The sequence below is a fragment of the Mustela putorius genome, unplaced genomic scaffold (assembly GCF_011764305.1).
Source record: "Mustela putorius furo isolate JIRA1106 unplaced genomic scaffold, ASM1176430v1.1 tig00003834_pilon_pilon_pilon, whole genome shotgun sequence".
NCBI lineage: Eukaryota > Metazoa > Chordata > Mammalia > Carnivora > Mustelidae > Mustela > Mustela putorius.
The window spans coordinates 40,772,923-40,798,856 of NW_025421987.1; the positions used below are offsets into that span (position 1 = coordinate 40,772,923).

General features: G+C 40.1%; 1 protein-coding gene across 3 annotated transcripts in view; it reads right to left on the reverse strand.

The window, feature by feature from the left end:
- LOC101685818 (limbic system associated membrane protein) overlaps positions 1 to 25,934 on the reverse strand; it is a 663,791-nt gene that overhangs the window by 23,569 nt on the left and 614,288 nt on the right. For 2 of the 3 annotated variants that reach the window (XM_004761392.3, XM_004761393.3), the window contains exons 5-7: positions 17,139 to 17,259; positions 16,498 to 16,646; positions 9,488 to 9,523 (exon numbers count right to left, since the gene is read on the reverse strand). In XM_004761392.3, coding sequence (XP_004761449.1) covers positions 9,488 to 9,523; positions 16,498 to 16,646; positions 17,139 to 17,259 — 306 coding nt within the window. The remainder of the gene's footprint in view (positions 1 to 9,487; positions 9,524 to 16,497; positions 16,647 to 17,138; positions 17,260 to 25,934) is intronic. The other variant, XM_004761394.3, reaches the window with a different exon arrangement.

Here is a 25,934-nt window from a genome sequence, read left to right on the forward strand (position 1 = left end):
TTCCTTCTTTCTGGTTTTCTTCCTCTCTTTTCATTTCCCAGCCCTGAATTGTGAATTGCAGATCTGTTTTAGAATACATTTTAGATTTAAATTCTAAGGAATTCAAGACTGTCTTTAATCCATGTAAGGTGTGTTTTCATTTTGTATGTTTCAAAATTAAAAAAAAAAAAAATGTTCAGCTACCATAAAACAAGATGACAGGCCTCCAGAATTTGAATGCAGAGATAACGAATTTGTGAGATTTCCTACAGCTTTTAAGGCTCTTGGAAATTAGAAGATACGGGATTACAAATGGTGGTGTGCTCTGTGTTACCCTTGCATCTATGTCTCTGGCACTAACCCCCACAGCCCAGAACTTGGTAAAGGCGGTTCTGCTTTGGACCTTTCCCAAGTGACTTTGTTACTCAGCATGCCAGGAAGCCTCAGGGATTCATACTCCCGCCGTGTCACTGACTCCAACTACAGCATCGCCACCAGCTTCTGGAGCAGCTCCTTGAAAATACTGACGGGTCCTTGCAACCCGACCATTCCCACAACTAAAATTAAAATTTATCATCCAACCTCCCTGATGAGCGACTGAAAGTTTTCTCTGGGTGTTCGTCCAGAAAATAGGCTCTCAGCATTTTTTTTCCAGAAAATTCACCCAAGATAGTGCTACCTACACCCAGTATGCAGTATCACTACATGTCTGTACAATGAAGCCAGCAGATGCTTTCTTGTCCTAAGAGAGTAACAGAGAGGTGGGAATGTAAATTCCCTTACTTTTTTTTTTTTTTTAAGATTTTATTAATTTATTTGACAGAGAGATGTATACAGAGAGAGCACAAGTAGGCAGAGGGGCAGGCAGAGGAAAAGGGAGAAGCAGGCTTTCCACTGAGTAGGGAGCCGGATACGGGCCTCGATCCTAGGACCCTGGGATCATGACCTGAGCCAAAGGCAGCCACTGAACTGACTGAGCCACCCACGCACCCCAGATTCCCTTACTTTTAACCCCCACTGTTTTATCACATTTCTTTTCTTTTTAAAACAGGCCAGATGCAAAATAGGATAAGTAAGAAACTATTTGAGAAAGAGTGTGTTTTTTCAGATTTTGAAAGTTAATTAGGCTTAATTAAATTAATTCAGCTCTCTCTGAATTCTAGACTTTGGTATAGACTGGAATGTTTGCTCCTCTCTTTTCTCCTTTCTGCCTTTTAAACGTCCCTTTCACCTGGAAGCCTTCCCTGATTGCTCTGGGCTAGCTAAGCTGTCTCTGTCCTGTGCTCCCTGAATACTCCACAGGTACCCTAAACTTAGCAAACCTTTTTCATGCCTGCTTCACATAGAAAGTACGAGGGTAGTTGTGTTTCTGAGTGGATGAATGGGGTGACTGACATACTGTGCATTGTCAGGTAAGCTGAGCCAGAAATGAACCTGCACTGCCCGTTGAGAATGAAGTCTCTTTCTTGTGTTCCTAATGGTTAGAAATCTCGAGAACAAGAAAACGTGGACTCTAAAAGAAACTCGACAAAGCAAAAGCAAGTGGAGAGTCCATGTAAATGCAGAACAAGAAGTCACACTATTAACGGAACTGACTTAGCAGGGTTGGTTCTCGAAGGGAAGACCGACTTCCAGTGACTGAGACCGCTCTTTTTCAGCATTGCAACAACGAGCAGCTTTCAGTGACGAACTTACCTGTGTCCTGGAACTCCAGGGAGGAAAATAGAACAAACCTCCCATGTTACTCCTCTCTAACTTGCAATTCAACATACAAAGATACCGTCTGATTTCTTCCTTCCTTCCTTCCCTCCTTTTGATTTCTTTCTTCCTGCCTTCCTTCTTCTCTTTCTTCCCTCTCTCTCTCCCCTTCCTGCCTCCCCCCTTCCCTTTCTCCCTCTCTCCCTCCCTTCCCCCACCCCCCTCTCTTTTTCTTTCTTTCTCCCTTTCTTTCTAGAGGTGTTTCTGTTTTCCGAACCTTCCCTGCTCCCAAGTCATACAAACTCTACATGTATAATCGAGAAAACATTTCAGAATGGTCAAGCAACTTTCCAACATAGAACATGGCTGGGAATGCTTGTGCTTTGTGGGCTAAGGCGGATGGCATGGTACACAGAATGGGCAATCAGCCAAGACGTAACTCTTTCCTTTTACTATTTTTTTTTTTTTTAAATGCTACTGTGGCCCTGAACAATGTCTCTTAGGCTGTTAAAAAAGTCATCCCGGAACTGCAATTGCAAGGTGAGTGGTTCATTTAGAGCCATTGTTACAAGCATGGGACGGTTAGAGTAGAACCGACTGACAGCTATGATTTATAGTGAAGATACTTTGTTAGTGGTGTTGTCTAGGGGTTAAAACACACATATGTGTGACAGAGATGGGGCAAGTGTTTTCTTCTACAATCAGCATAGTAATAAGCAGAACAGTATAGTCAACTATGGTGATGCTTGGCTCCCCAGGGTCCAATTAGGAAGCACGATGAATGACTTGTGAAGTCTCTCCCCCCACTGACTTGTGGTGGATATAAGCTGACAATTCTCAGTGGAGTCCTAGTGAGTGGTCTGCCTACTCCCATCATACATCTGGGTACATATGAACACCTTAAATTGGAATTCCAAACTCATTATGTCGTGCTGTGTTCCTCCTTGGCAGGTGTGTTTCTTCACAGCAGTATACAAGGGGAGATGTAAGGTGGGGCCCCGTAAGCCCATCTCCGCCTCCCCCCGACGGAGGTGCTGTTTCATTTAAGACCTACAAATGACTTGTGATGATGAAAGACCACTGTGAGGACAGAGTGACTGTGTAAGGGAAGTTGTTACTAAGGTTAATTTGTATCTTGCCTCTTCAGAAGTAGATGTGTCCTCCAGATAGATGGGATAATGGCTTTGCTCGCATAGCTGCTAACCAGGGTTTAGAAGTGAATGTTATTACTATCAAAACTTTTTCTTTGGTTTCATTTGAAGGATGTCAAAGAAAAAGTATATATGTCGGGTGAGGTGAATATGGTGAAAAATACAGAGTAAAAGAAAATCAAGAAGTACAGAGAGCAGGAATATGAATCTCAGGTAAAATAGAGAGAGCTCAAGGGCAGACTAAAATTCAAGTTTAGGGGCGCCTGGGTGGCTCAGTGGGTTAAGCCGCTGCCTTCGGCTCAGGTCATGATCCCAGGGTTCTGGGATCGAGCCCCGCATCGGGCTCTCTGCTCAGCAGGGAGCCTGCTTCCTCCTCTCTCTCTGCCTGCCTCTCTGCCTGCTTGTGATCTCTTTCTGTCAAATAAATAAATAAAATCTTTAAAAAAAAAATAAAATTCAAGTTTACACTTTGGGGGTTACATGAGGACATTCCTCAGGAGCTGAGACTGTCAGATGTTTGAGTTCCTGGAGGGTATGCATTCTTTCTTTTTGACTCTAAATAGTGCCACTTCTTTCAAGGACTTGAAGGACTTGCTCCATACAATGTCTCTGAACATAGAGCCAAGCTCCCAAAGAAGGGCCTCCTTCCTGGCTCTATCCAGCTCCTCACAGCACCACGTTGCCCTCCCGTTAAATGGCACACTGATGCAAACACCAGGGCCAGCTCAGCTGGGGGTTCCCTGGAAAGACCAGAGAGACCTGCATCAGCATTTTCTGTCCATTCCAGATCCTGGTCTTCTCACCCTTTGGGGCGTCATGCCAACATTTTCTGCTGCAAATCTCACTGAGCTCTTCTTAGGCAGCTTTATTCCTTTTAATTAAAAAGACAAGACTGTCAATTACTTAAACTTAATCCCCAAATGTAATTGTTACTTTGAAAGATTTTTTTTTCCCATAAAACTCATAGAAGAGAAATATTTCCATCAAATTAAAATTTAGTGGGAGCTGGGATTTAAAAAAAAATATTCATCTTCAAATCCCCGCTGACTCTCGAAATCTACATAGCACAGCAAAGCCTAAGTACAGGAGGCTCACCGGGAGAGTCTGACTGGCATAGGCAGAAACAGACTGGGAAAATAGGAAAAAGCATTAGTGTACAAAAAATTCTCCTACCTTTACACGGATGCTGTAGGATTGTTAGCCATTTAGCTTGAAGCTAAATGTAAATTCTGAGAGGTAACACTTCCAAGCTGCTGTTGGACATTTAAATAATAGTGTGAATACATTTCAGGTTTAGTCTTGCTGGCAGATTTGAACAGGGAGAGGCCCAGAGTTGTTTAGGGAACACAGCCGAAGGAAGAATGCAGAGCTGAGACAAGTAAGGCACAGAAGTGGATTCAACAGTTGGGTTGCTGGTTGAATCACCATGGTTGCATCACCGTGTTGGCAGGTGAAGTATTGATTCTAGGTGAGGTATTGGCACAACTATCCCACTTGGTTCCCAGCCATTGAAGAAAATCAGGAGGAAGTCAGCCTGTTGTTCCCAGGAAGGGAATCAGAGAGGGTCCTCAGGTACCAACGTCAGCTCTTAACGATCTTCATGTGTGTTAGTCTCGGTCCATGATTTTGCTGTAAATTTGCGTTAACACTACTTTCCAAGTACTATCAGTAAAAAAGCAAGGCTCCCTTTTTCCTCCACCAGCTAGTGCGAAAACTAAACTAAAACCTTCCCTGGGATGTGCTTTATACCTTGGACCAGGAAAAAGGGCACTTTCTGTAGAGTGAGGATGCTGGATTGATCCGACAGGTGGTAATGTGCATGATAAGGTCTCGCTGAAAGTATCAGCATGTGTGTGTGTGTATGCGTCTGTGTGTGCACACGCACGCCACACAATAGAGAAGGATGCGATGTGAAGCTTCTCTAAGTGTAATATTATGATGTTGGTGAAAAACAATAAACAACGTTTTTTATCTGGCCATGGGACACTTCTGTATTTAAACCCGCTAGCAGGGAGCATTTCAGACATTCCTAGAATCAGTCAAAACTCAAAGTACGATGAAGCCACACCAAACTTGTAAATAGCTAATATCCAGGCAATCGGATGCAAGTGTGTCTTTAAATATCAGCACTTTTAAAAAATGTAAGAAGTATGTGTATTTGAGCACGATTATTTTAAATTCAGTGTGCTTTCCTTCTAGGAACTTGAAGCTCTCTTTTGTATATTGTTTAAAAAACACTCTGAGCTTGTAGGCATGAAAAATATAATTTCTTTCCCATTTCACAGTTGGAAAAACTGAATTAAAGAGAACAATGCTAGTAATTATCCATGATTAATAGAGGTGTGTATGTAAATCAGCCTGAATAAGTGTGTGAAATTAGATGTGCTGATGCCAGATACCTCGGCTCATGTTTTTTAAAGACGACTGCTTTCATATAAATCTCTGTGTGAGTCGGGCATACGTCTCTGTGTTGAGTATGTCTGGAAATAGACTTTGTAAGAGTGTATGGGTATTAAGGTAAAAGTATTGTGTATTATAAGCATACTCAAAATAAATTAGATGAGTGTTTACAATTCATTAGATACATATCTAATGACGAAGCATACCTAATGGTTATTTATAATGCACTATAGGTGCATTATATATGTGCCTGGATGCTGCAAGGTGTAGAGTGTAGTTTGGGTGTACTTTGATCATTAAGGAGTGTGGGAGAAGGTGCATATTAGTTTCTTAGGATTGTGGGGATTAATTGAGTTAATACATGCAAAAACCCTCAGAACTTTATTGGTACATGAGATGCCCACTCTCTATGTTAGCTATTATTGTTATTATTATAGGAGATGGCACTGCTGTTATAATAAGGAGCTGAAAAGAGGCATTTTCTCATTGATACCTGGGATAACATCCTATGGAAAAATAAATGAAGTTGTAGGGATTGTCTAGTTATCTTTATGGCATGCACTGATTTTAGGATTTTTCTCCCACTTTCCTTCCATCCCAGTAGAGTCTGGTCTCAGAGTGCCAGGTGAGAGCAGGTATGTGGCCTCCTCCTACTGGCTGTTCTGATGCCAGGCCCGCCCGTAATGATGCCCGGCTCCCTTTGGGAGGAAACATGCCAGGTGGACCTCAGATTTCTGCACGCCTGGTTTGTTTGTGGGTTGGATTTTAATTTTTTTTTACACTTTAATTTTGGGGGTTTTGTTTTGTTTTCTGAGAAAGCTTTAGACAGCTGTATTAATCATGCAAACCCAGCCATGTGCAATGTGTTTTATCAATGGAAAAACAGGAACTGAATGGCAAGCAGCTGTGAACAAACCCAGTGCAAAGCCTGAGCCTGGAAGATAATCTCAACATTTCCCAAACCTACTCGCCACGCAGGGTTAGTGAATGGAAAGGCTGTTCACTTGGGATAAATAATCAGATGGGAGGTAAGCAAGTGAGACTCAACCCAGGGTTATTATTATTATTTTTTTCTTTTTTGAAGTTGCAGTGGTGGGAGAAGGATGGGCTGATTGAGTCCAGAGAATCCCCCACTCAAGGGGATTCCTCACCTAAGGGTGATAAAAACAACACAATGGTAATTTGTCTTTGTCCTTTCTCTTCTTCTACTTCATTTTAACTTTCTGCAGCTGGTTTTGTCCCCTTGTTTTGAACCTGTGGTCCTTCTCAACGTGAAGGCCTCTCTAGATGCCCTGAAGCATCATGAAAGGCTATGCACAAGTGAGCTTTTGGGGAGGAGACAAGAGCAGTAGCATCACTTCCCAGGATTCAGAGGCCTCAGGAAAGGATCTGAGCCTAACAAAATGAGAAAAAAGTTCCCTCAGTCACTTAGAGCTGATTCTTTCCTCATTTTACAATTCAGTGGATTTTCTGCAGTGATATAGTCAGAGGTAGTTATGCAAATATATGCAATTCAGGACTCATTTCAGAATAAATAAACCTAAATTAAAATTAATGGGGAAAAACACCTATCAGAAACAGATCAAGGATGGAACAGTATTTTATTTATCTATGTATATCTTTTAAATTAAGAAGCAGGGAAGTACACAGATTTTTTTTTTTTTTTTTTTTTTTTTTTTTTGGGTCTTGGTTTTGGCTGAATAGGAAAGGACATTTGAAAATTTCTGATTGGTCACAGACCATACAAATTATCCTTTGGTGTAATTCCAGTATTATTATTATCACTGCAGAAAATCAAGCAATATGATGAAGGAAGCCCAGGAGAAATACATTTGATTTATTGAGCCTTGTTTTTGTTTAATCACAGCTTGAAGGGGTTTAGGACTGCATTCCTGCTGCGACTCTGATGTTTATCCCCAGTCAGCTTGATGAGCCATGTAGAGTGGGGTTGGGGATGGGGAGACCCTCCAGTGAAAGATATTAACAGTGAAGCAGCTGAAATTAAACATGCATTTCTGTTACTGGAACAGAGGAGGGGAAGTTCTCTCTTTTTATGATGGGGGGATGGAAAAGGACCTTTGCATCAACCAACTGTTTATAGACACCTCAGGCACTGCATGGTAGACACGTCGTTTTTTACCTAGATGATGACAATATATGGTATTTAGTTAAATGAAGGTGTTTTGTCCTATAGATACGACCAAAGTGAGGTAGGCATGCTTTTCATAGACATTTTGGTATTCCAGTGGCACTATAAAAAGAGTTAAGGATCCTATATGTTAATATTTGTTCCCATGGAAAACTGCATTTCACATGGATTGCCATCTTGATTGGACAGAAGAAAAAAAAAGGATTTGATTTCTACAAAGTTAAAGTCCTTGTAAGAAACAGGGGATTTAAGAGGGCATTATCTTTCTCTCTCAGCCTCACACATCAGCTATCCCAAGTCTCCATGAACAGCTTTTCAATTTCTACCAGCAGAAGCCCGAAGTATTAGTAGTGAGATAAACTACAGTCTCTATATTGGATCTAAAGAAGCTATCTACAGTCTATCTACAACGTCAAATCAAACCCGGGTCATTCTCCAATCAACAATTCAGTGTGTGGGAAAAAAGATCAAGTTCAATAAAATCCAACGTGCTCCATTCCAGGTCCAGACTGTTTTTCAATATCCAACAGCTGTCCTTTGTGAATCGTGACTGACTTCATTTTGTTCCATGTTATATACATCATAAAGCATGATCAGATAAATATGTGAGTTTGTGGCTGCAGAACTGCTCTCACAAAGGCACAGTGACAATGTTCCAAGCTCATCTTGGATGGAGCATGACCTCTTTGAAAATGTTATCCATTGGGACACATGTGTATGTGTGTGTTTGTCACGTCAAGATATCTGCAAGATGGCAACATGATAAAATGGTGTCAATCTTTGCAGCAAAACTAGAAGATAAATGTCTTAAAATAATTGTGGCATGTCAGGAATTCAAAATGGGATATTTTCCACGAACATGAAGTTTCATGTCAAGTCTAAAAAACAGGCACATTTTAAGTCTTATTTTTAGTATCTGGGATAAGAAACAGATTTCATTAATGTTTCAGGGAACAATTTTATTCAAGAGAGTTCTAAAAATAGTTTGGACCCTTCTTAAAATTTAAGAATAACTTTTTTTATTAAGCTGTCTAGTTGATCCTTGAAACCTTGCAATCCTCATTGCAAATATAATTAAAATAAGTTTGCATATATGTGAATACATACATATGCAAAACATCACGTTATTGACACTGAACATCCTCACCGAATTCTGGCCCAATTTTTAGTTTGGGTGAGTGTTAATGATACATGATCCGTGTTCAAACTTATAAAACAGCAGCTTTCTACCTTTAATTCTCAGCACACTTCCTTTACAGTGTATACAATAATCTTGTTTAATTGGATTTATTTTTTCCACACTAGGCCCCGCATGGCCTACTCTCCATTTTTTCTCAGGTCTTTGAGCGTTATTTGCAAATCACTTTTCTGGAATTTAATTTCAATGGTAGGTTGGTTTCATTTCAGAGTTTTTTGTATTGTTTTAATTTTATTTGCCAATTTGCCTTTAAATAGCCTCAAGCTAGAAGGCTGGGGCTGTAACTTGCATCTAAATGTGATGTAGGAGGCAAAATTTAATTTGAGTGTGTGGAAAGTTTTATGAAAAGGAATACAGAATGACTACCTTATTTTTTCATTTGAGTTTTCTAAAATAGGCATGGTTAAAAGGAAAGGCCCTCAGATTAGCCAAGATTTTCAGAAAAATGAACGTCCTTGTAACATGGCTGAGTTCAAACTTTGACAGCACTAGATAAATTCATTTCTACAATTCCAAGGACTTCAGATTCAGATTGTATAAGTCTCCAAATGTGAGGGTGGCCAGTTGGAGGATTCGTATTTTTATGAGCTGCAGAACGTAACTGGCTGTGTTCCAAATATGTGAGTCCACAGTCACCTGTCATACATACTAATTGAAGAGAAAATTGCTTTCTGAGTTTGGCGTCATCTCGCCAGCAACTGACCAACTTAAGTCAGATGACAGGTCTGTTAGAGGCCTATCAGCTGGTGTGGGGACAATGGATGGACTCTCTTTTGAAGGTTTAAAGAAAAAAAAAAGATTTCTATTGTATGTGAATTTTGTGAATCTGTGTTCCCCGGTTTGTGTTGTGCACATTATAGATGATGGAGAATGACCCAGCAACAGAACTACAGTCATAAAAATCATACTGACCTTGAATGGGATGGGGGATTGTGGGTGAAACACGCTCTATAGGGGAAAAATAGTAAGCATCATGGAGAGTTTATATAGATCTGTATTTGTATCTCTTTCTATATATATCTTACTCATGTTCAGCTACTCAGATAATTACAAAATAGAAGAATTTCCAAGCTTATAGGATTACATCTCCCGTGAAGCATTTGTCTGTTCTTCCTGCCAACACCAAAGTATCAGAGAGCTATTAGTAAAATTTTAAATCTAAAGCCTTTAAAAAAAATTAGCTAGAGTAGTAAACAACATTTATTGTGGCAATCCTATACACGGGATCCTACCCTACAGTGAAAAAACTCAACTACCGAAATTACAAGTTTTTTGGAGGGCTGGGTTGAAGGTATATAAATTAGTCACGATCACATTCAGTCATGCAACTTCGTCCTGGTTCTGGTCTCTTTAACTCATGAGAGATGGACCCATGATAGCTAAGGACACTTTTCCCCTTCCTGAGTCCTACAGCTCCTATCAGTTTTAGCCACGTATGTAGAAAATTTATTTTGGGTAATACTAATTCAACTTTTCCCTCAGGTATTTCTTCGATTCTAACACCAGTGCAAGGGTAATGCCAAGGAAATAAGTAAATTGACATGACAATTTTATTTTGTCTCTTGTGGTAATACAACCTCTTGTGATAATACAATCTCACCTGAGATTTGATCAACCAACCAAATTTACTTGATGATATACCCTGTTGAGTAAGAAAAGTCATTCTTTTTTTAAAAATTATTTATTTATTTATTTAAGAAAAAGCATTCTTTTGAACACTTGAACTTGAGCTTACGTGTCACTCACAGACCCATCCGTAAGCTACTGATCATAAATTGATGCTGCAAGCAGAGCTCAGACTTGAAGATATCCCCTATTTATCTTATCAAAACCCTAGGTTTAACTCGAAATCCTCCTCTGAGGCTCTTTCAGAGAGCGAGAATGGTGTATTAGGGGTCACATGCATTCCTCGCTGCCCAGAAACCCTATAGGGCAACATAATTAGCCTGCACTTTATATCCCTCTTAGCTGTTTGGTTAAATAAGGACTAATGATAAATTGAAATCAACAAAAATCAAGATAATATTCAAATTTGATCTGCCTGCCATCTCGCTCCGTCAGTTTAGGAAGAGTAGATTTTGCCTGGAATTTGTACACTCAGTACATCGGGATGCCAAGAAAACCCGGTCTCCTTGCGGAAGGAGCTTTTCTCTAGCTTGGCTGAAAGTTGTAGCTTAAACGCCAAAGTTTCCTAAGTGCATTAAGATGGAACAGGTCAATAATAGCACAGTGAACAATTGTGTCTTAGTTACACAAGTGTCAAATAGAAAAATGGTTTAAGCCTCCACTGGTTACTTGGTATTAAGTTTCCAGCTTTGAAAATAAATAGCTAAACTGCCTTCAGCATTTATGGAGCAGCTGGAGACTACTGTCCCATACGATACTCTATCTACTGTATTTTATTTTTATTATTACTATTATTATTCAGACCGTTTAAATGATTCAGCTTAATATTTTCTCATCACAGTGTTCACAGCTGGGTAAATGCACTCTGCCCTCATTTCCACAAGACCATTTATATCCCTGAAATCATCTCACTCACCCTCCTCTCATCGCCCTCTCAATGGTTTCTCAGCTTGTTACCATCATCTTAGCTCCACCCTAATTCTCCTCATCTCAGCCCTACCACGCCCCACTGGTTACTCTCACCCTCTAACTCCATCTTACTTACTCCTTTAGATGCTTCCCCACCCCAGCTTTTCGTCCTAATTCTTCTGTCATTGCTCTGCTGCATTTTATAATTCATGCCCAGGGTTTGTGGGCTCTTGGAAGAGTGTAATGGGAAGCGAGATCACTTAAAATGAAAAAGAAATTCTTCAACGTTTGAAACTCAGAAGTAGGGGAGAGTAGGAACTTAGCTGCTATGTGCTTTGTCTTTGAGCTACTAACATTTGGGGAAGTCAGCCGAGCTTAGCAGGTAATTGGAAGTTTCTTAGGAACAGAGCCCTAAGATTGACCCCAGAAACATATGTTGTGGCTCTTAGTTAAGACCCTTAACTCTGATCATCGGTTTCTTGTCTGTTAAGAGTGTGTGTGTGTCTGTGTGTGTGTGTATGTGTGTGATTGGTTGATTCTGCTGGGACACCATGAGATAAATGGGGCATTAACACTTACGAAGAACCTCTGAATTAAAAGCACTTGAATGACAAAGGCTGGAGTTGATGATAAGGTGTATATATGGAGGTAATTTATTAACTGAGATATGATTTTCTTTTCTTTTTCAATGGGTATTGCGGATGTTCTGTAAACTTTTTGGAAGTCAGCACATTCCACACCTATTTCTGAAACTAAATTATGTCCAAATGCCCATCTATTTCTTATTGTAGCCACAGAGAGCCCTTGTAAAAAGTTTGCCGCCAGTCCTTTCAAACCACATGTGGTAGTGTTCCAGTAGCGGCTCACATTGTTTTATTATGTGTATGTGGCATCCAGACATAGCTGGTTAAGAGGCTTTGCCAAGTCTTAACTAGAATCATCAAGTGGTATATATTTAAACCCTGAACCCCTGAGGTGATAACTTAAATGGTTTCTAAACAAGTAGGGGAAGCCCTCATTTTAAGGGCTTCCTCCAGTGCTGGGTTGCTTAGGTAATACTGGAAATTTAATCAAGTATAGGCTTACAAGTTAATGATCTTCTAAAATTCAAAAGAAAATTTGAAAACCTCCTACACACTGATGTGGTATGGCTCAGTGTAGATTTCTCTGCATTTTTATTTTTTTGTACTTATAGCTTCAAAATGCCTTCCCAATCACACATTTCTCTAAAGCAGAGGGTAATTGATTAGGAGGAGTGTCCGTTAACATATGGGAATATTCCCGTCCTGAGGTCAAGCCCTGATCACTAGGCTGGAATATTAGTTAGGAATCTCCGTGTGCCAAAGATAAATCAACAGTCTAACTAATCTAGGGGACCCGTGTTGGTGGGGGTTAATGGAAATGAAATGGGAGGTGACCCACAGAGTCTGAGGTGGGAAAGGATGTGACAATATTTAGTACTGGGAAGACCTTGATCAGTGAAAAAAGGGAGAAAGAAATTATCTATCTCCTCACTTCCAAATTACAAAAGATACATTTCCTAACATTTTCTCCACATACACAAGCTTAGGTAACATATTGATCTGGAGCCTGGATTTTGGAAACAGATTACTCGTTTAAATCCCAGCAGCTTTACTTAGCTGCTCTAGTTGCTTAACCTCTTTGTGTAGTGGAGAAGTAGGAGTCCCTACTAGGACCTACGATGAAATGAGATCATGTAGGTTAAGTGTTTGGCGCAGGTGCAGAGCACCTTGTAAGAACTGACTTGATCAAGAGTGACCACATTAAATTCATCACCTTATCCTTCCTCCCTATCCATTGTGTTAAAAGTAACTCAACATAAGCATGGAAACAAGATAGGTTTCCTTTGTGGGTGCATGGTAGTCCTCAGTGTGGAAACAAAATCTGTGATGTTCCATGTGCTGGAGATGGACCTTCTCTTGGCATCAACAGAAAACTTCCTCCATGTGGTGCATATCCCCACAGCTGAGGAGGACTAAGGAGCTGAATCTTTGCTGGTACACACTGTACTGTTGGACTAATGTGTTCAGAAAAATTACACAATGTAATGCTTTTCCCAGGATGGAGAAAAATATATAAAGTTGGATATGATACAGCTTGAGGTAGTACAGTTCTCGGTAAAACAATGCTGGAATGTGTGGAGAAGGAAACAAAGGAAAAAGGAGTGCTTCCACTGGCTTAGGAAAAAATTACTGTGAATACAATGTATTCTTGCACTTTCATTTAATTACTTTGACCCTTCTGGAGAGCAATATTTGAATAGACAGTGGAGGACAAGAAGAATCCGTGACCACAAACTGACCCTGCGTAAAAAGTCAGCACATGTCACTGAGGTGGACACTGGAAATGTGCTGACACCCCTGTGAAGATGGATAATCACAAACTCTTTCGGGGCTCTGGCCCTCCAGTTTTCCTGGCTACCTCCTTCTGGCTGGCAGCAGCTCACCAGCTGCCTCATCTGCTCTGGACCAGCTGGGTCAGCACAGCTCCCCACTACCCACACAGTACTCTCTGTCAGGGCTGTGGTAGCCGCCCCTCCCAAGCATCTCTCCCCTTCTGACTCTGTTCTGTGGAAAAGTACCGCCACCAGCAGTGTCTTCCTTCTTCCCATTCAACCCATCTACTTTGAGTCCACGTAATGGGCAATCTGTTCACTTAGGTACTTCCTTCCCCCCCTTCTTCCCTCCTTTCCCACCTCCTCCCACCCTCTTCCTCTCTCTTTCTCTCTTGCCTGTGTGACTAGAGTTCCATAGAGCTGTATTCCCAAGGATTCAGCTATCGTGGCTGTCACAAGGGGCCTCCCTGTCGTCACAGTGAGGTAGGCATGGTGGAAGTGCCCTTTCGGTTGGTTAAGAAGTGCAGCTTCCCCCTTAACATGTCCATATTTGGGTCTTGGGTCTAAGAAAGAGGGCAGGAGTTCCACTCATTTTCATCATGATGCCTCTGAAACTTTCCCATACGGTGGGAAACCAGTTACAAACCCAATGCTGATGCATGTGCTGCCCAATGCAGAGTTGATGCCTAAGAAGGCTGCTCTGCAGAGGGCAGTGTGGACCCAAGGGGAAACAGTGTCCCTTTAATTATGGTGCTGTGCACTTCCCTATCATATAATTTCAGGTGAGCTCTGTGAAGTCACAATGTGATTTTGATACACTTGCCCAAGTCTGTGATTCTCAGCTTACAAACAGAGATTCTGTAAGATTCTTGGCATTTCTTAATTTTATGGGTGGGTCCTTTAAGTGGACTTTTATGACTAGGGCAATGGTATTGGACTTTTATGACTAATCCATGGCTGGAGATTACCCTTCATCACCACCAGCACACTAGCGGTAGGTATCTCCATTATCTCTGACCTAGCCCACCCTTCCATCCTCCTCCACCGTCCTCTCTCTGTCTATAGGTGTCATTTTACTATTTGCAATATATTAGCATGCTTCTTCTGGGTGGGATACAAGGAAAAATGCTTTAATGCAAATTATAGTTGTTCACTTTCTCTAACCTAACGGTTCCACTTTCTGTATGAAACCTCTTAGTGTCCCTACAGAACCTCTTAGTAAGTGTATGTCGTTCTACTTCAGCAGGTTATGTTAGATACGTCAGAATCTCGGATGCAGAGTGGAGGCTTTTCCCCCCTGTTTATGGAATCCCTGATGCCAAGAATGAAACAAGTAACTACATTTCTTAATAAATACCTTCTCAATTGTCTTGAGGTATTGGTGTCTCTAGCCGAAGTAAAGAACACTACTGATGTTTGGTCTTTGGAGACAAGTAAACAGGGATATGAATTTTAAACTTTGTATTAAAATTCCTATGATTTTAAACTTCAAGAGTTTGTATGACTGTATGCCATCAAACAGTGATAGGTTGAAGTCAACACGAGTTTTAGGTGAGAAACTGAAGCCCAGATTTAGAATAGTTTGTGGTGGTTGTTTTTTATAAGCAGAGTTGGATCTTGAACAGTTATAAAATGGCTTTACTACTTCATCTCAAGAGAACTTTCACTTAAATTGATTTTTATCCTAAAAATATATATATATAGATGAGCCTACAAGAAAAAAAATATATAAATAAAATATATATATATATATATATTTTCTTGTAGGCTCATCTAAATCAGATAAAGCAAGATGGAAACATCTCTCCTGGTCGTAGTATTTCTAGCTTTTCCAACTGAACATGTGCAGGAAAAAAAAAATTCCTTGTGGTTTGTTATTCCAAAATCATAATAGTAAAAGGTGAAAGATTTATGCGATCTGAAGAGAAACGAGAGTATCCAAAATAATAATAGTAAAGCTTTTGGACTATCTCTTAGTCAAATGAACTTTCTGGCCCATTTGTTTGTTTTACTCTCTCTGATAAACATTTTCCTATTCCAAATTCCATTTTCTTACTCCCGAGTTTTGTGATCAGCTGAATGGGACTGATCGCTAGAGAACTATGTAAAAATAAGAGATTACTAATGGAACTGTAGACTTGCTTTCCTATTCCAAATGTGTCATCTTCTCCTAATCTCACCCGTCATCCTTCTGTTTCTCAGGGGGCATTTGTGTCTACGCTCATAGCTTCAGGGCCAGCAAGGGAGGGGGTCAGATAGCTGACGTAACAGCTACTATAGAGTCAGGCTCTGACGTGGGCTCTCCTACGAATACCAGGAAGTTAAAACAACTGAGTCCTCTTCAGTTGGCCTTAGGATCTTCTCTGGTCTTTGGAAATGCTCCTCTCTCCTACGATTTTATCTCTTCCAAAAATATGTCAGGTACGTAGTGTTTCCTGCTGTCGTATAGAAATCTTTCTGCAGCCATTTTTCTTCCTTTAGATTTTGTATCATGTTTTAATCATTCACTCCATCATTTCTCCTGTGTTGTTAGAAATACACTTTCTTTTCCTAGCCTCTCCCTTCTCCCGGCACCTTACCCAGACTCATGGAATTTTTCTTCCTCAATCACTCTTACTAGGGCCATTTTTTAACTGCCATCCATGTTCCAGGATCTTACATCACCTCTGTTCCTTAGGGAGATTTCTGTTCTTTGAATATTCTTATAGTTAACCAACCGGGGGGAAAATAAAACAAAACAGAATTTTTTTAAAAAGTTGAAAAACAACAACAGCGACAACAAAAAACCACAAAGTAGTTATCAAAAGTAAGCCAGGAGATGGAGAGAGAAATTATTTCATTTGTAAATCCTGCCTCATGCATAGGGATGAAGGGCCTGTGTTTTTGTTTCAGTGACTACATTCTTGTTTTTGTGCAAGTTTACCTTTAATAGGTAACATAGATGATAAGGTAAGTCAATGATATTCGAGTTTTCCACTGGAGAACTAGTTGACTTGTTCTGGTGAGTCAGGCCCTACTTTGGCATACTTACTGAAAAGGACTAGGCTGGCATTGGTGACCCCCAGATTGTTGGCAGCCACGCAGGTATAGTTGCCATAGTGCTCCTCAGTGACGTTGGTCACCGTCAGGGAGGACTGGCCCTCCGTGCTCTTAATCTCAAGGCCATTAGCGCTGTTTATCCTGAGTTCAAACACAGAAGAGTAAAAAGAAACACTGATGAAGACTTGGTGCAGTAACCCCTTTTTCATCATGATACTGGCGGACTTAGAAAGAAATGTAATAGTTAGAGCTTGTGGTTTCCTGCTCAATTCCTTATTTTAATCATGCAACCCCATATCATCAGAATCAATGTCCACTGACAGAGAAAACTCTGGAATGGATGAGTTTATCGGGCTTTGGTTTCTGCTACAGGTAAGAAAGACATGCAGGTCTTTCTAGGAAAGTTAGGAAAACTTTCTGGGAAACAACCCATTAAGCACCTACCTCCCTCTTTGCATGTAACCTGAATGCCTTGGGGCTTTGGGTTAAGAACTACAGGCCCCAAAGCACTTAATACAGAGATGAGAAAAAGAAGAGTTTAATAGTGTTAACCCACATCATGACAGAGGAACTTGGTTCTGTCCCCAAGATCACCTGTTGGAGCGATGGGGGCCCTGCTCATTTGGAACATACCTGGTGTCATCCCGGTACCACTCAAAGTCAGGAGCAGGCACTGCCGAGGCCTCACATTTGAGTGAAGCTTTCCTCCCTGTGGTGGCTTCGTTGCTCTTGGATTCTGTGATAGTGGGAGGATCTGTAGAAAAGACAGGCACACTGTTGACACTAGAGTCAGAGGGTGCTGCAGAATTTCCCTGCTAGACGGACTCAGAAAAGATGGTCTGATCTGAGAACTGCACGAAAGGAATCGTCTTCAAGCCTCATTTACATGAATTTTGTGATCAGTTGAATGGCACTGATCACTAGAAAATGAAATAAAAATAAGGGATGATTAATGAAACCATAGACTTGTTTTACTTAAATGGGATACTTAATAGGGTTTTATGGCGATGGAATTTAGGATTTCTTTCCCTACTCCCATAGACTATCAATTGTTTCAAGCATAGATTATAATATTTAGGTGTTTTTTTCTTTTCATAAATTCAGAGGTGATACCAAAGGACTTGGGATTTTAAATGTCTAATTTGAACAATTTTTCTTTCTCATCATTATTATTATCACCATTATTGTTATAGTTTGAGATGGTAGTAAGAAGTCTGGTCAAAGCGATAGAGGATTAAAGTTCTCCCAACATAAGTTCAGCCTGATAATCATTGCAGAGATTCAGAAAAACAAACTAGTGTTAGATGCTGACCTCTTTTTTCTAAGTGTTTCCTTATTGCTAGGACCCAAGTAAATTGTGCTTTTGTGTGTGAGTGTGCAATTGAAGTGTACCCTGGCGCAGAGAAGCCTGCCTGGTGTGTCAGTTTTCTGTGTTGGTGGGCAGTTGTACACTTGATATGTTCTGCTTAGAGTTGGGTCTGCAAAGTTGTAGCAGCCTTGAAATGAGCTCAGAAACACATCTTATATTCTAATTTGCCATGATTCTTTAAAAAAATCCTACAGAGGATGGAACAAGTGTTTACAGGTCCGGACGGCTGAGCTGGGTGGTAGATACAAGCTCTTGCCTTGATGATGCTGTATTTGTACAGGTTATGGACCTTCAAGGAGAAAAGGACATTTCCGTCCAAAGGTCATTTGGCAGGAAATGGCAAGTTGGCTCTTTCACAAGTCAAAAATAGACCCAAACAGTCTATTTAGATTTTGTAGAGGAGAAAGCTTATTTAGGGAAATTAGCAAAATAAACTCTAGTACACAAAATTCATTTAAATCTCTGCTCTTCAGCACTTGGTCTGGCTCACTCAGTTTTGATTTTTATTTTCATACACAAAACTGTTTTCCAAGTTCCCTGCCTATAGAAGACTCGGATCTTATTTTTTTTTTTTTAAAGATTTTATTTATTTATTTGACACAGAGAGAGATCACAAGTAGGCAGAGAGACAGACAGAGAGAGATGAGGAGAAGCAGTCTCCCTGCTGAGCAGAAAGCCCGATGTGGGACTCGATTCTAGGCCCCTGGGATCATGACCTGAGCTGAAGGCAGAGGCTTAACCCACTGAGCCACCCAGGCGCCCTCTGATCTTAGTTTAAAAGGACACACAAAACCATGAGGTTTGCAGTTTTCTCTTCCATTTCATTTTTATATCAGCTTGGACATCTTGAAATTACTGCCAGAGACAGGAGGAGTTAAAGCACATTTGGATAAGCATCACTAGCCATATGTAGACAGATGTGCCAAAGTGGGTGGTGGAAATGGCTGTTTTATTTTAGACCCATCTACTCATTTTTTTTTAAAATATTTTATTTATTTATTTGACAGACAGAGATCACAGATAGGCAGAGAGACAGGCATAGAGAGAAGGGGGAAGCAGGCTCCCTGCTGAGCAGAGAGCCTGACGTGGGGCTTGATCCCAGGACCCTGAGATCATGACCTGAGTGAAGGCAGAGGCTTAACCCACTGAGCCACCCAGGCGCCCCCCATCTACTCATTTTTGTAAAGACACAAAGAAGTAGCCAGATGAGTGGAAAGAACCCTGGATTGGAAGCTAGGAGTCCTGGAATTTAATTTCAGTTTGGTTGCGTGGACCTCCCATCACACAGTTTATCTTACTGAGCCTTGGTTTTATTACCTATAAAGTAAGGGAACCACACTTTAATGACCTCTACTAACCCTTCCAGCTTTAAAAACAAAAAACAACAACAAAAAATCCAAAAAACAATTCTAGTCAAAACTGCCCATCATTCACAAATGGGCAGTTGGTATCATTATGACCCAGGTGTATGTTCATACCCATAACTCATTTAGCCCTTAAATTATTAACTTTTAAAATTACAGTTTATTTATCTGTTCCATGAGTTAGGAGTCAGGATTAACAGTCAGAAACAGGAAACCTCAGGTCAGATTTTGACTCTTCTCTTAAACAGAACTATGGCCTGCCCAAGTGTCTACACCAGTTTGAACTTTTTCTTTCTCTTCTTTTGAAAGAATGAGTTAGCTTTAAATGATCTCCAAGGTTCCATTTAAAATTCTTTCATTTGGTGATTTGCTGTACGGATCATTAGAACACATTAGTTCAAAAGATCATGGAATAATTGGTGGTAGTGGTGCTGGTGGGGGAGGTATTTGTATAGAGATGGGGCACTGAACAGAGGTTAAGAGCTTGGATTTAATGTTTGATAGACATGAGCTCAAATCCAGGCTCTATACCTCACTGTCCTTCCTCATTACAGAAGATCATGCTTTGTCCAGAGTCACTTTGCCTCACCTTCCTCAAATGAGGATGCTGGAACCAGAGGCAGGGAGGTCCACTTGGAGAGTACTGAAGGAACCCAAGATAGCCCGCACTAGGTTTGTGATAAAGGGGATGGAAGGGAAAGGACAGAATTGAAATTGAGAGATATGAAGCCTCAGAATTGACAAGAATAGACATGAAGGATAAGGGAAAGAAGGAGCAATGTCAGGTTTCTGGGTTGGGGATTTAATGATGCCATCCATTGTGAAAAGATCTGTAAGCAGAGAAATGGATGACCATGAACAAATACTAGTTTCCCATTCCTTACCTCTTCACTGTAGTAGGTTCTGAAGCTGCCAATGAATCCACAATATGTAGCATGCTGGCCAAAGAGATAATCTTGTTTGTGATTCTACTGATTTGTTTAATTTCTCAATGTGTAAAAGGAGTTTTAACCAGTGTTTGTGAGTTTCTGAAGCCACATGGTTATGAATGACAAACCCTTAATGATGCCTACCTTTTTGCTAAACCAGCCCTAACCTGGGTCTGACTCCATACTTTCCATCACTTCCACCTCTGACACTCATGTCTGTGGCAACTCAACATAATAAGGCCATGGAACATGGCCCCCAGCCCCTCCACCATGGGATGAGGAATCCATCTTGTGGGAGAGTTCTTCCTCACTCTGGATGTTTCCTTCTATGTGGTAGGAGCTTATTTAGTATACCTCCTTGTTCTGAGACTCACAAGGAAGGAATTATTTTGACTGAAAAGTCTGGAAAGAATAAATGAGATTTCTTTGGCCCATCTCTTTCCTTGCTTCCTTTTGGGACCAACCTTCTGGCAGGGAACAGAGGTTCTCCTCTGCTTCTCCACACTAAACTCTTATTCGGGCCCTCTCCTTCCTGCTCTCAGGTGAGTAGGCTCTCTCTCCTTCCTGCCCCATTTCAAGGCTGCCATGATTGGAGAGATAAGTCCCCCACACTAAGTACCACTGCTAACCATCTTGATCTCTAATAATGGGGGCAATTGGGCCTCTCATACATCTCCTTTACTTATTTCTCCATTAGTGTAAACCTGAATACCTATGTAGTAAGTTACTTACTAGCTCCTCAGAGACACCAGGATTGTAAAGGTGATAGCAAATTAGGGTGTATTAATTTGAGGATAGGATGACACTGGTCAATTACAAAGGCCAAACACTTGCTTCTCTCCTTGAAAATCTAGGATGTTTCTCCTACCAAGGTAAATTCACAGATAATGATAAATGTACAAAGAAGTCATTGTTTCTAATATTCCTCAGATGACACAATGGTGCAGTTCTGTTCACTCATGGCTTATTGGAATGAACATTTCAAAATTCATTTGTAATGAATTTTGTATAGGTGAGGCTAAGAAAAATTATTACAAATCACATTGCAGCATGCCTAGTATAGTCAAAATAATAGATGTCCCTGCTCAAAATATTGTTATAATAAAAATGTAGCTTAATAAAAATTCTGCAGAGTTCATTGTTATTCTTTATGTGACTTTGGAATAGCCTACAATTTTCAAAAGACTCTTCCAGTCTTTATTACTTCAAAATATTAATAAGGACTTTCTTCCTCTAAAATCACCAACAACAAGAGTTTTTCAATTGGAATGAATAGGATAACAGTGACAGTAGCCTAGCAAACAAAACATCATTCTTTCAATCATCCTAATTTTTGGAATAATAATATAAAAGAAAAAAATTCTTAATAAAGGTCTCAACTTGTGCGCATTTACCATGTGTTAGCACTCTACTAGGCTTTTGGTATTCTTTTCATCCAAATAATAGCTTTTGGACATAAGGCTTATTAACCCTAGTTTATGAATGAGAAGACAGACCTACACAGGGTTAAAAACTTTTCCAAGTTCACATAGCCAGCATTTGATGGAGTCTAGATCTGAACCCATGTTTTGAAGCCTATGCTCTGAACCTCTCCGGGCTTCCATTTCAATGAGCTCCTTTAAAAAGAAATGAATTCCTAATAGGGACAAATAGCCAGTTAGGGGAACATGTTGGTAGCTTAAAATATAAATGTTCTTCTATTACTAAAAGGTATCAAAAATGGCACAGCATGCAGTGACTTAAGGGGTATAAACCCGCATTAGAAATCAGGAGTTGTGGGCTCAGTTTCTGCCTGTGCCACTTAGGTTGTCATCACCCAGGGGTGACATGTTGATCTCCTGGGGTCCCCCACCTATAAATGGTGTTGATGACCCTTGTGATCTGTCTCACAGGTTTGATGTAAAGATCGAAAGAAATCATGTATATGAGAGCATGTTTAACACCTTAAGTGATTACTTTTATTATTATTATTGCTATCATTTGATATTTATTACTTGTATTTCTATTATTCACATGGTGTTTTGTAAGGAAAGAGGGCTGTGGAGTTAGACCTGAGTTAGAATCCCAACTCTTCTTACCACTCACAAGTTCTTTGATTTTATGGCCAAGAATGCTTATATTCTCTGAGCTCTGTTTGTGTCCTCTCTGTAAGAGGGATGATTTGATTATCTTTTGGGATTAGTGTGCAGTGATGCACCAACAGAGCAGGGGCAGAGAATAGAGGCAATAAGAAAGGTACTATCTTTAGAGAATTTAGAAATAATAATAAAATGAACTCAAAGTAATCTTTTTTTTTTAATCACTATGTCCCAGAAATAGTAAACTTAACATAGTAAATAATGTCAGTGATAAAGTAAATACCTCCCTGCTGGGGTAGTTCAGGCCCAATACACCTCCCTCCTTGGTTAGCCACTGTCAATGTCATGATTACAGTGACTCATACAAAATCTCTAGCACAGTCTTGGTACTCTGAAGGAATTCAGAAAATCATGGTTCTTGTTCACGTTGCAAAGTTATGGTAAGATTGTAATAACTTTGGATGCATACTATTTTCTCTGGGGGTCCCATAATGGAGTCATAAGCATGAGGATATGTCTTTACTGACACCATGCCAAATATAAGAATAAACTAGAGGTTGGCATGGAGAATGCATAGCTGTAGTTGTGAATATCCAGAGAAAGTAGCCAGTCTGGTTCCATAATGAGCAGTCATTTTCCTGAAATCTCATCATTAGGTGATTTTTGGATCAAAGCACTGAGTTAAATGCAGTTGAAATGTATATATATATATATATATATATATATATATATATATATATATTAACTGGAAACAAAGGATGTCTCCAGTCCCAGTGGTAAATTCTATGGTAACTAACCTCTGCCTCCTCTCGTAAATGGCTATCAAAGGTTAAGGGTGAGCCTTAGAAATGCCAGCATTCATGCCCCACTCCCCATCTGTGTTGAGTTCATTAGTTCTAGACATCAGTGTGGAGGCAGAGCTGAGTTCACATGGAGACAAGTAGAGGGGGAAAGAAGTTATAGCTTGGTAGTGTGAACCTAGTTGGAGACATCATTGTGGGAAGGTGGAAAGCAGGAATCTTAGCTGGTTAATGGTATGGAGGGAAGTCTTGAGAATTGGGGGCAGCTTTGGAGAAGTATTTCTGCAGAAATAGGAAGAGTTCAGTGTAAGGAGAATCCAAATAAACTTAACAGTCTGCATTTATTGAACGTTGACTATGCACTAGATATGATCCTCAGGATACTGGGCCACTAAGATGAGGTAAACCCATAAGCAGCCACTTTTAATCCACTGTGAGAAGTGAAATTGAGGTAATCTGTCAGAAAGGACAGTTGTCTCTAGGGATGGTACCTGGAAGAAATAAGCAGCTGTGCTGTAAGACACAAGAAACTAGAAGTCCTGTCTATTGTGCTAGGAATAAGCTTATTTAGTTGAAGAGATTTCAAGTCAATAATTTAGCTTCTGTAAACTCCAGGACCTCTCACGACTTAGAAAATAGATGTTGCATGTCAAATGGCTATATGCAATGCTATAAACCAACTGTGAAGAAGGATTATCCAAGAGAAATAAAAAGGAGAGGCCGTAGAATCCAGCTTGTGAGGTAAACAGGGGAAACTGTTATGTCTACATCTTTTACTTACTGCTCTAACTTCTCAGTGTCCAGCAACAAATATCTGTTGGCAACTGAGTAAATGAATCAATGAAATGCTCGTAGGAGAAAATTACCAGCATTAGAACTTTTTTTTTTTTTTCCAGTGGTACTCAGGGTCTGTTTCATTACAATAAGCTATTTAGTCATTATTTATCTTAGCCATCCTGGTCCCTGAACTAATTCCAGACCCTGAGTTTTGAAAAGGAAGAGGAATCACTTTAAATAATGTGACACTTTCACAATACATAGGCTTAGATGAAGTGATACAGGTAATACCGGGTATTTCTTGGTAGGAACAAGTTTTGCTAGCCAGACCTGGTTCTGTAATTCAATCCCGGAGACTTTATCTACTTAATACAACTACATTTAAATAGGACAAATTGCATGAACAGTACAACAAGTACATGGCTAGTTGTTCTAATGTGATACAAACCCAGCTGATGAAGTGCTGGTTAAAAAAAGGTGACATGAGTTTGGAGAAATGTGAAGAGGGCAGACCTTACCTGTGAGATTTTTACCTACTCACTCAGTCAACATTCACTGAGCAATTTTTATAAGGTCAGGTATGTGCTAGGTGCTGCTGGTTAGGGCATCCATTCTGTATGTTTAACTAAGCTCATTATAAAACTCTGTGTAATTTATTGCTAGACATCTCAGAATCTTGAGGTTCTGTCTATATTCTTCCATGGTTCACTCATCACTAGGAAAAGCTCACATCTTCATAAAAGCTTTTTCTTAAAAATTATCAGTATTTTCTTCTGCTCTAAGTTACACTGTGGGGACAGTCAAGAAGGAGCAATGTCAGACTAATTGCGCTAATAATAATAGGGCCCGGGCGTCTGGCTTTGATCTTGGGAACCATCTGCAATGCAGACCACTTTGATGTTTCACACAATGGAAGCATAAATATTTTCTATGTGCTCCATGATTGGACTTTCCGAAATCTAATTAAGATGAAGGTCAATTAAGAGAAAAGGAAATCTTAACTCTGAAAGTCAGAGAAGAGGTGGAGGAGGACGGCATGGCTGTGTGTACATAAAAGAACCTAACTAACCTCATTATAAACTTATATAAACACCCACAGAAATTGCCTTTCATGTGAAAAAAAAAGATCCTAAAGCATTTTATAACACTGAGATCATTAATGTGTCTTTGAAACACACCCAGCACTGAAAAAGAATAGTAATACTGGCATTTCAAAACTCTATTCCTAAAAAAAAATCGCAGGCAGCTACAGGATAAAAGCACTTCAGAGCTCATCAAATGTATCCCTTGCTTCTTGGAAATGATTGCCATAAGTATCTATGGCAGAGTCCTATGTACTGGATTCTTCTAGGGGTGGGGTGAAGAAGATTTCACTGTCTCAGAAGGCTGCAAGGTTAAAGCAGGGCAATGAGAATGGAGCAGCCTGGCATAGACCAGGTCACTTTAGGCAGGTTTCCTCAGCTCTCTATGCCTCAGTTTCCAAATTCATAAAGTCGAACTGATGATGTTTATCTCATGCGTTGATAACCATGAGATAACCAATGCATCTCATGTAAAAATTAAATACAATTCCATTAGTCCAGTGCTGCACATCGTAGGCACTAAGAATTGAAAATGCCTTCTCTTCCTCTTCCTCCTGAGAATACTGGCTTTAGAATCAAATGGGCCAGAATCTGAATCCACTTTCTTATACTTGCTTCCACATTGGAAAGTCAATTTTACTTCCTTGGGCTTCAGAGTCTTAAACCCTAAAATGGAGTCAATTCTATCTACCATGACAGTGAATTTATATAGAATCACTGGTATATAGGTGACTTCACGGAGGGCTTAAAATAATGGAAAGTAACTCATCATGGTCTAAACTATATTTTCAAACATGGGTTAATGTGTTTGTGCATGTGTCTTTGTGTGCCTATATACATGCATGTATGTGTGTTATATGTGCAGATGTATGTATGGGTGTGTAGGGTATGTGTGTATGTCTGTGTGTGTGCACCAAATGCATAGGAACTATAAGGATGTTCCTTTGTCCCTGTCACTAACCATGATTGTGTGATGAGGGAACTTGAATTTGAATGATGTGAAAAGTCACTCCGAACTGAACAGGGTAAA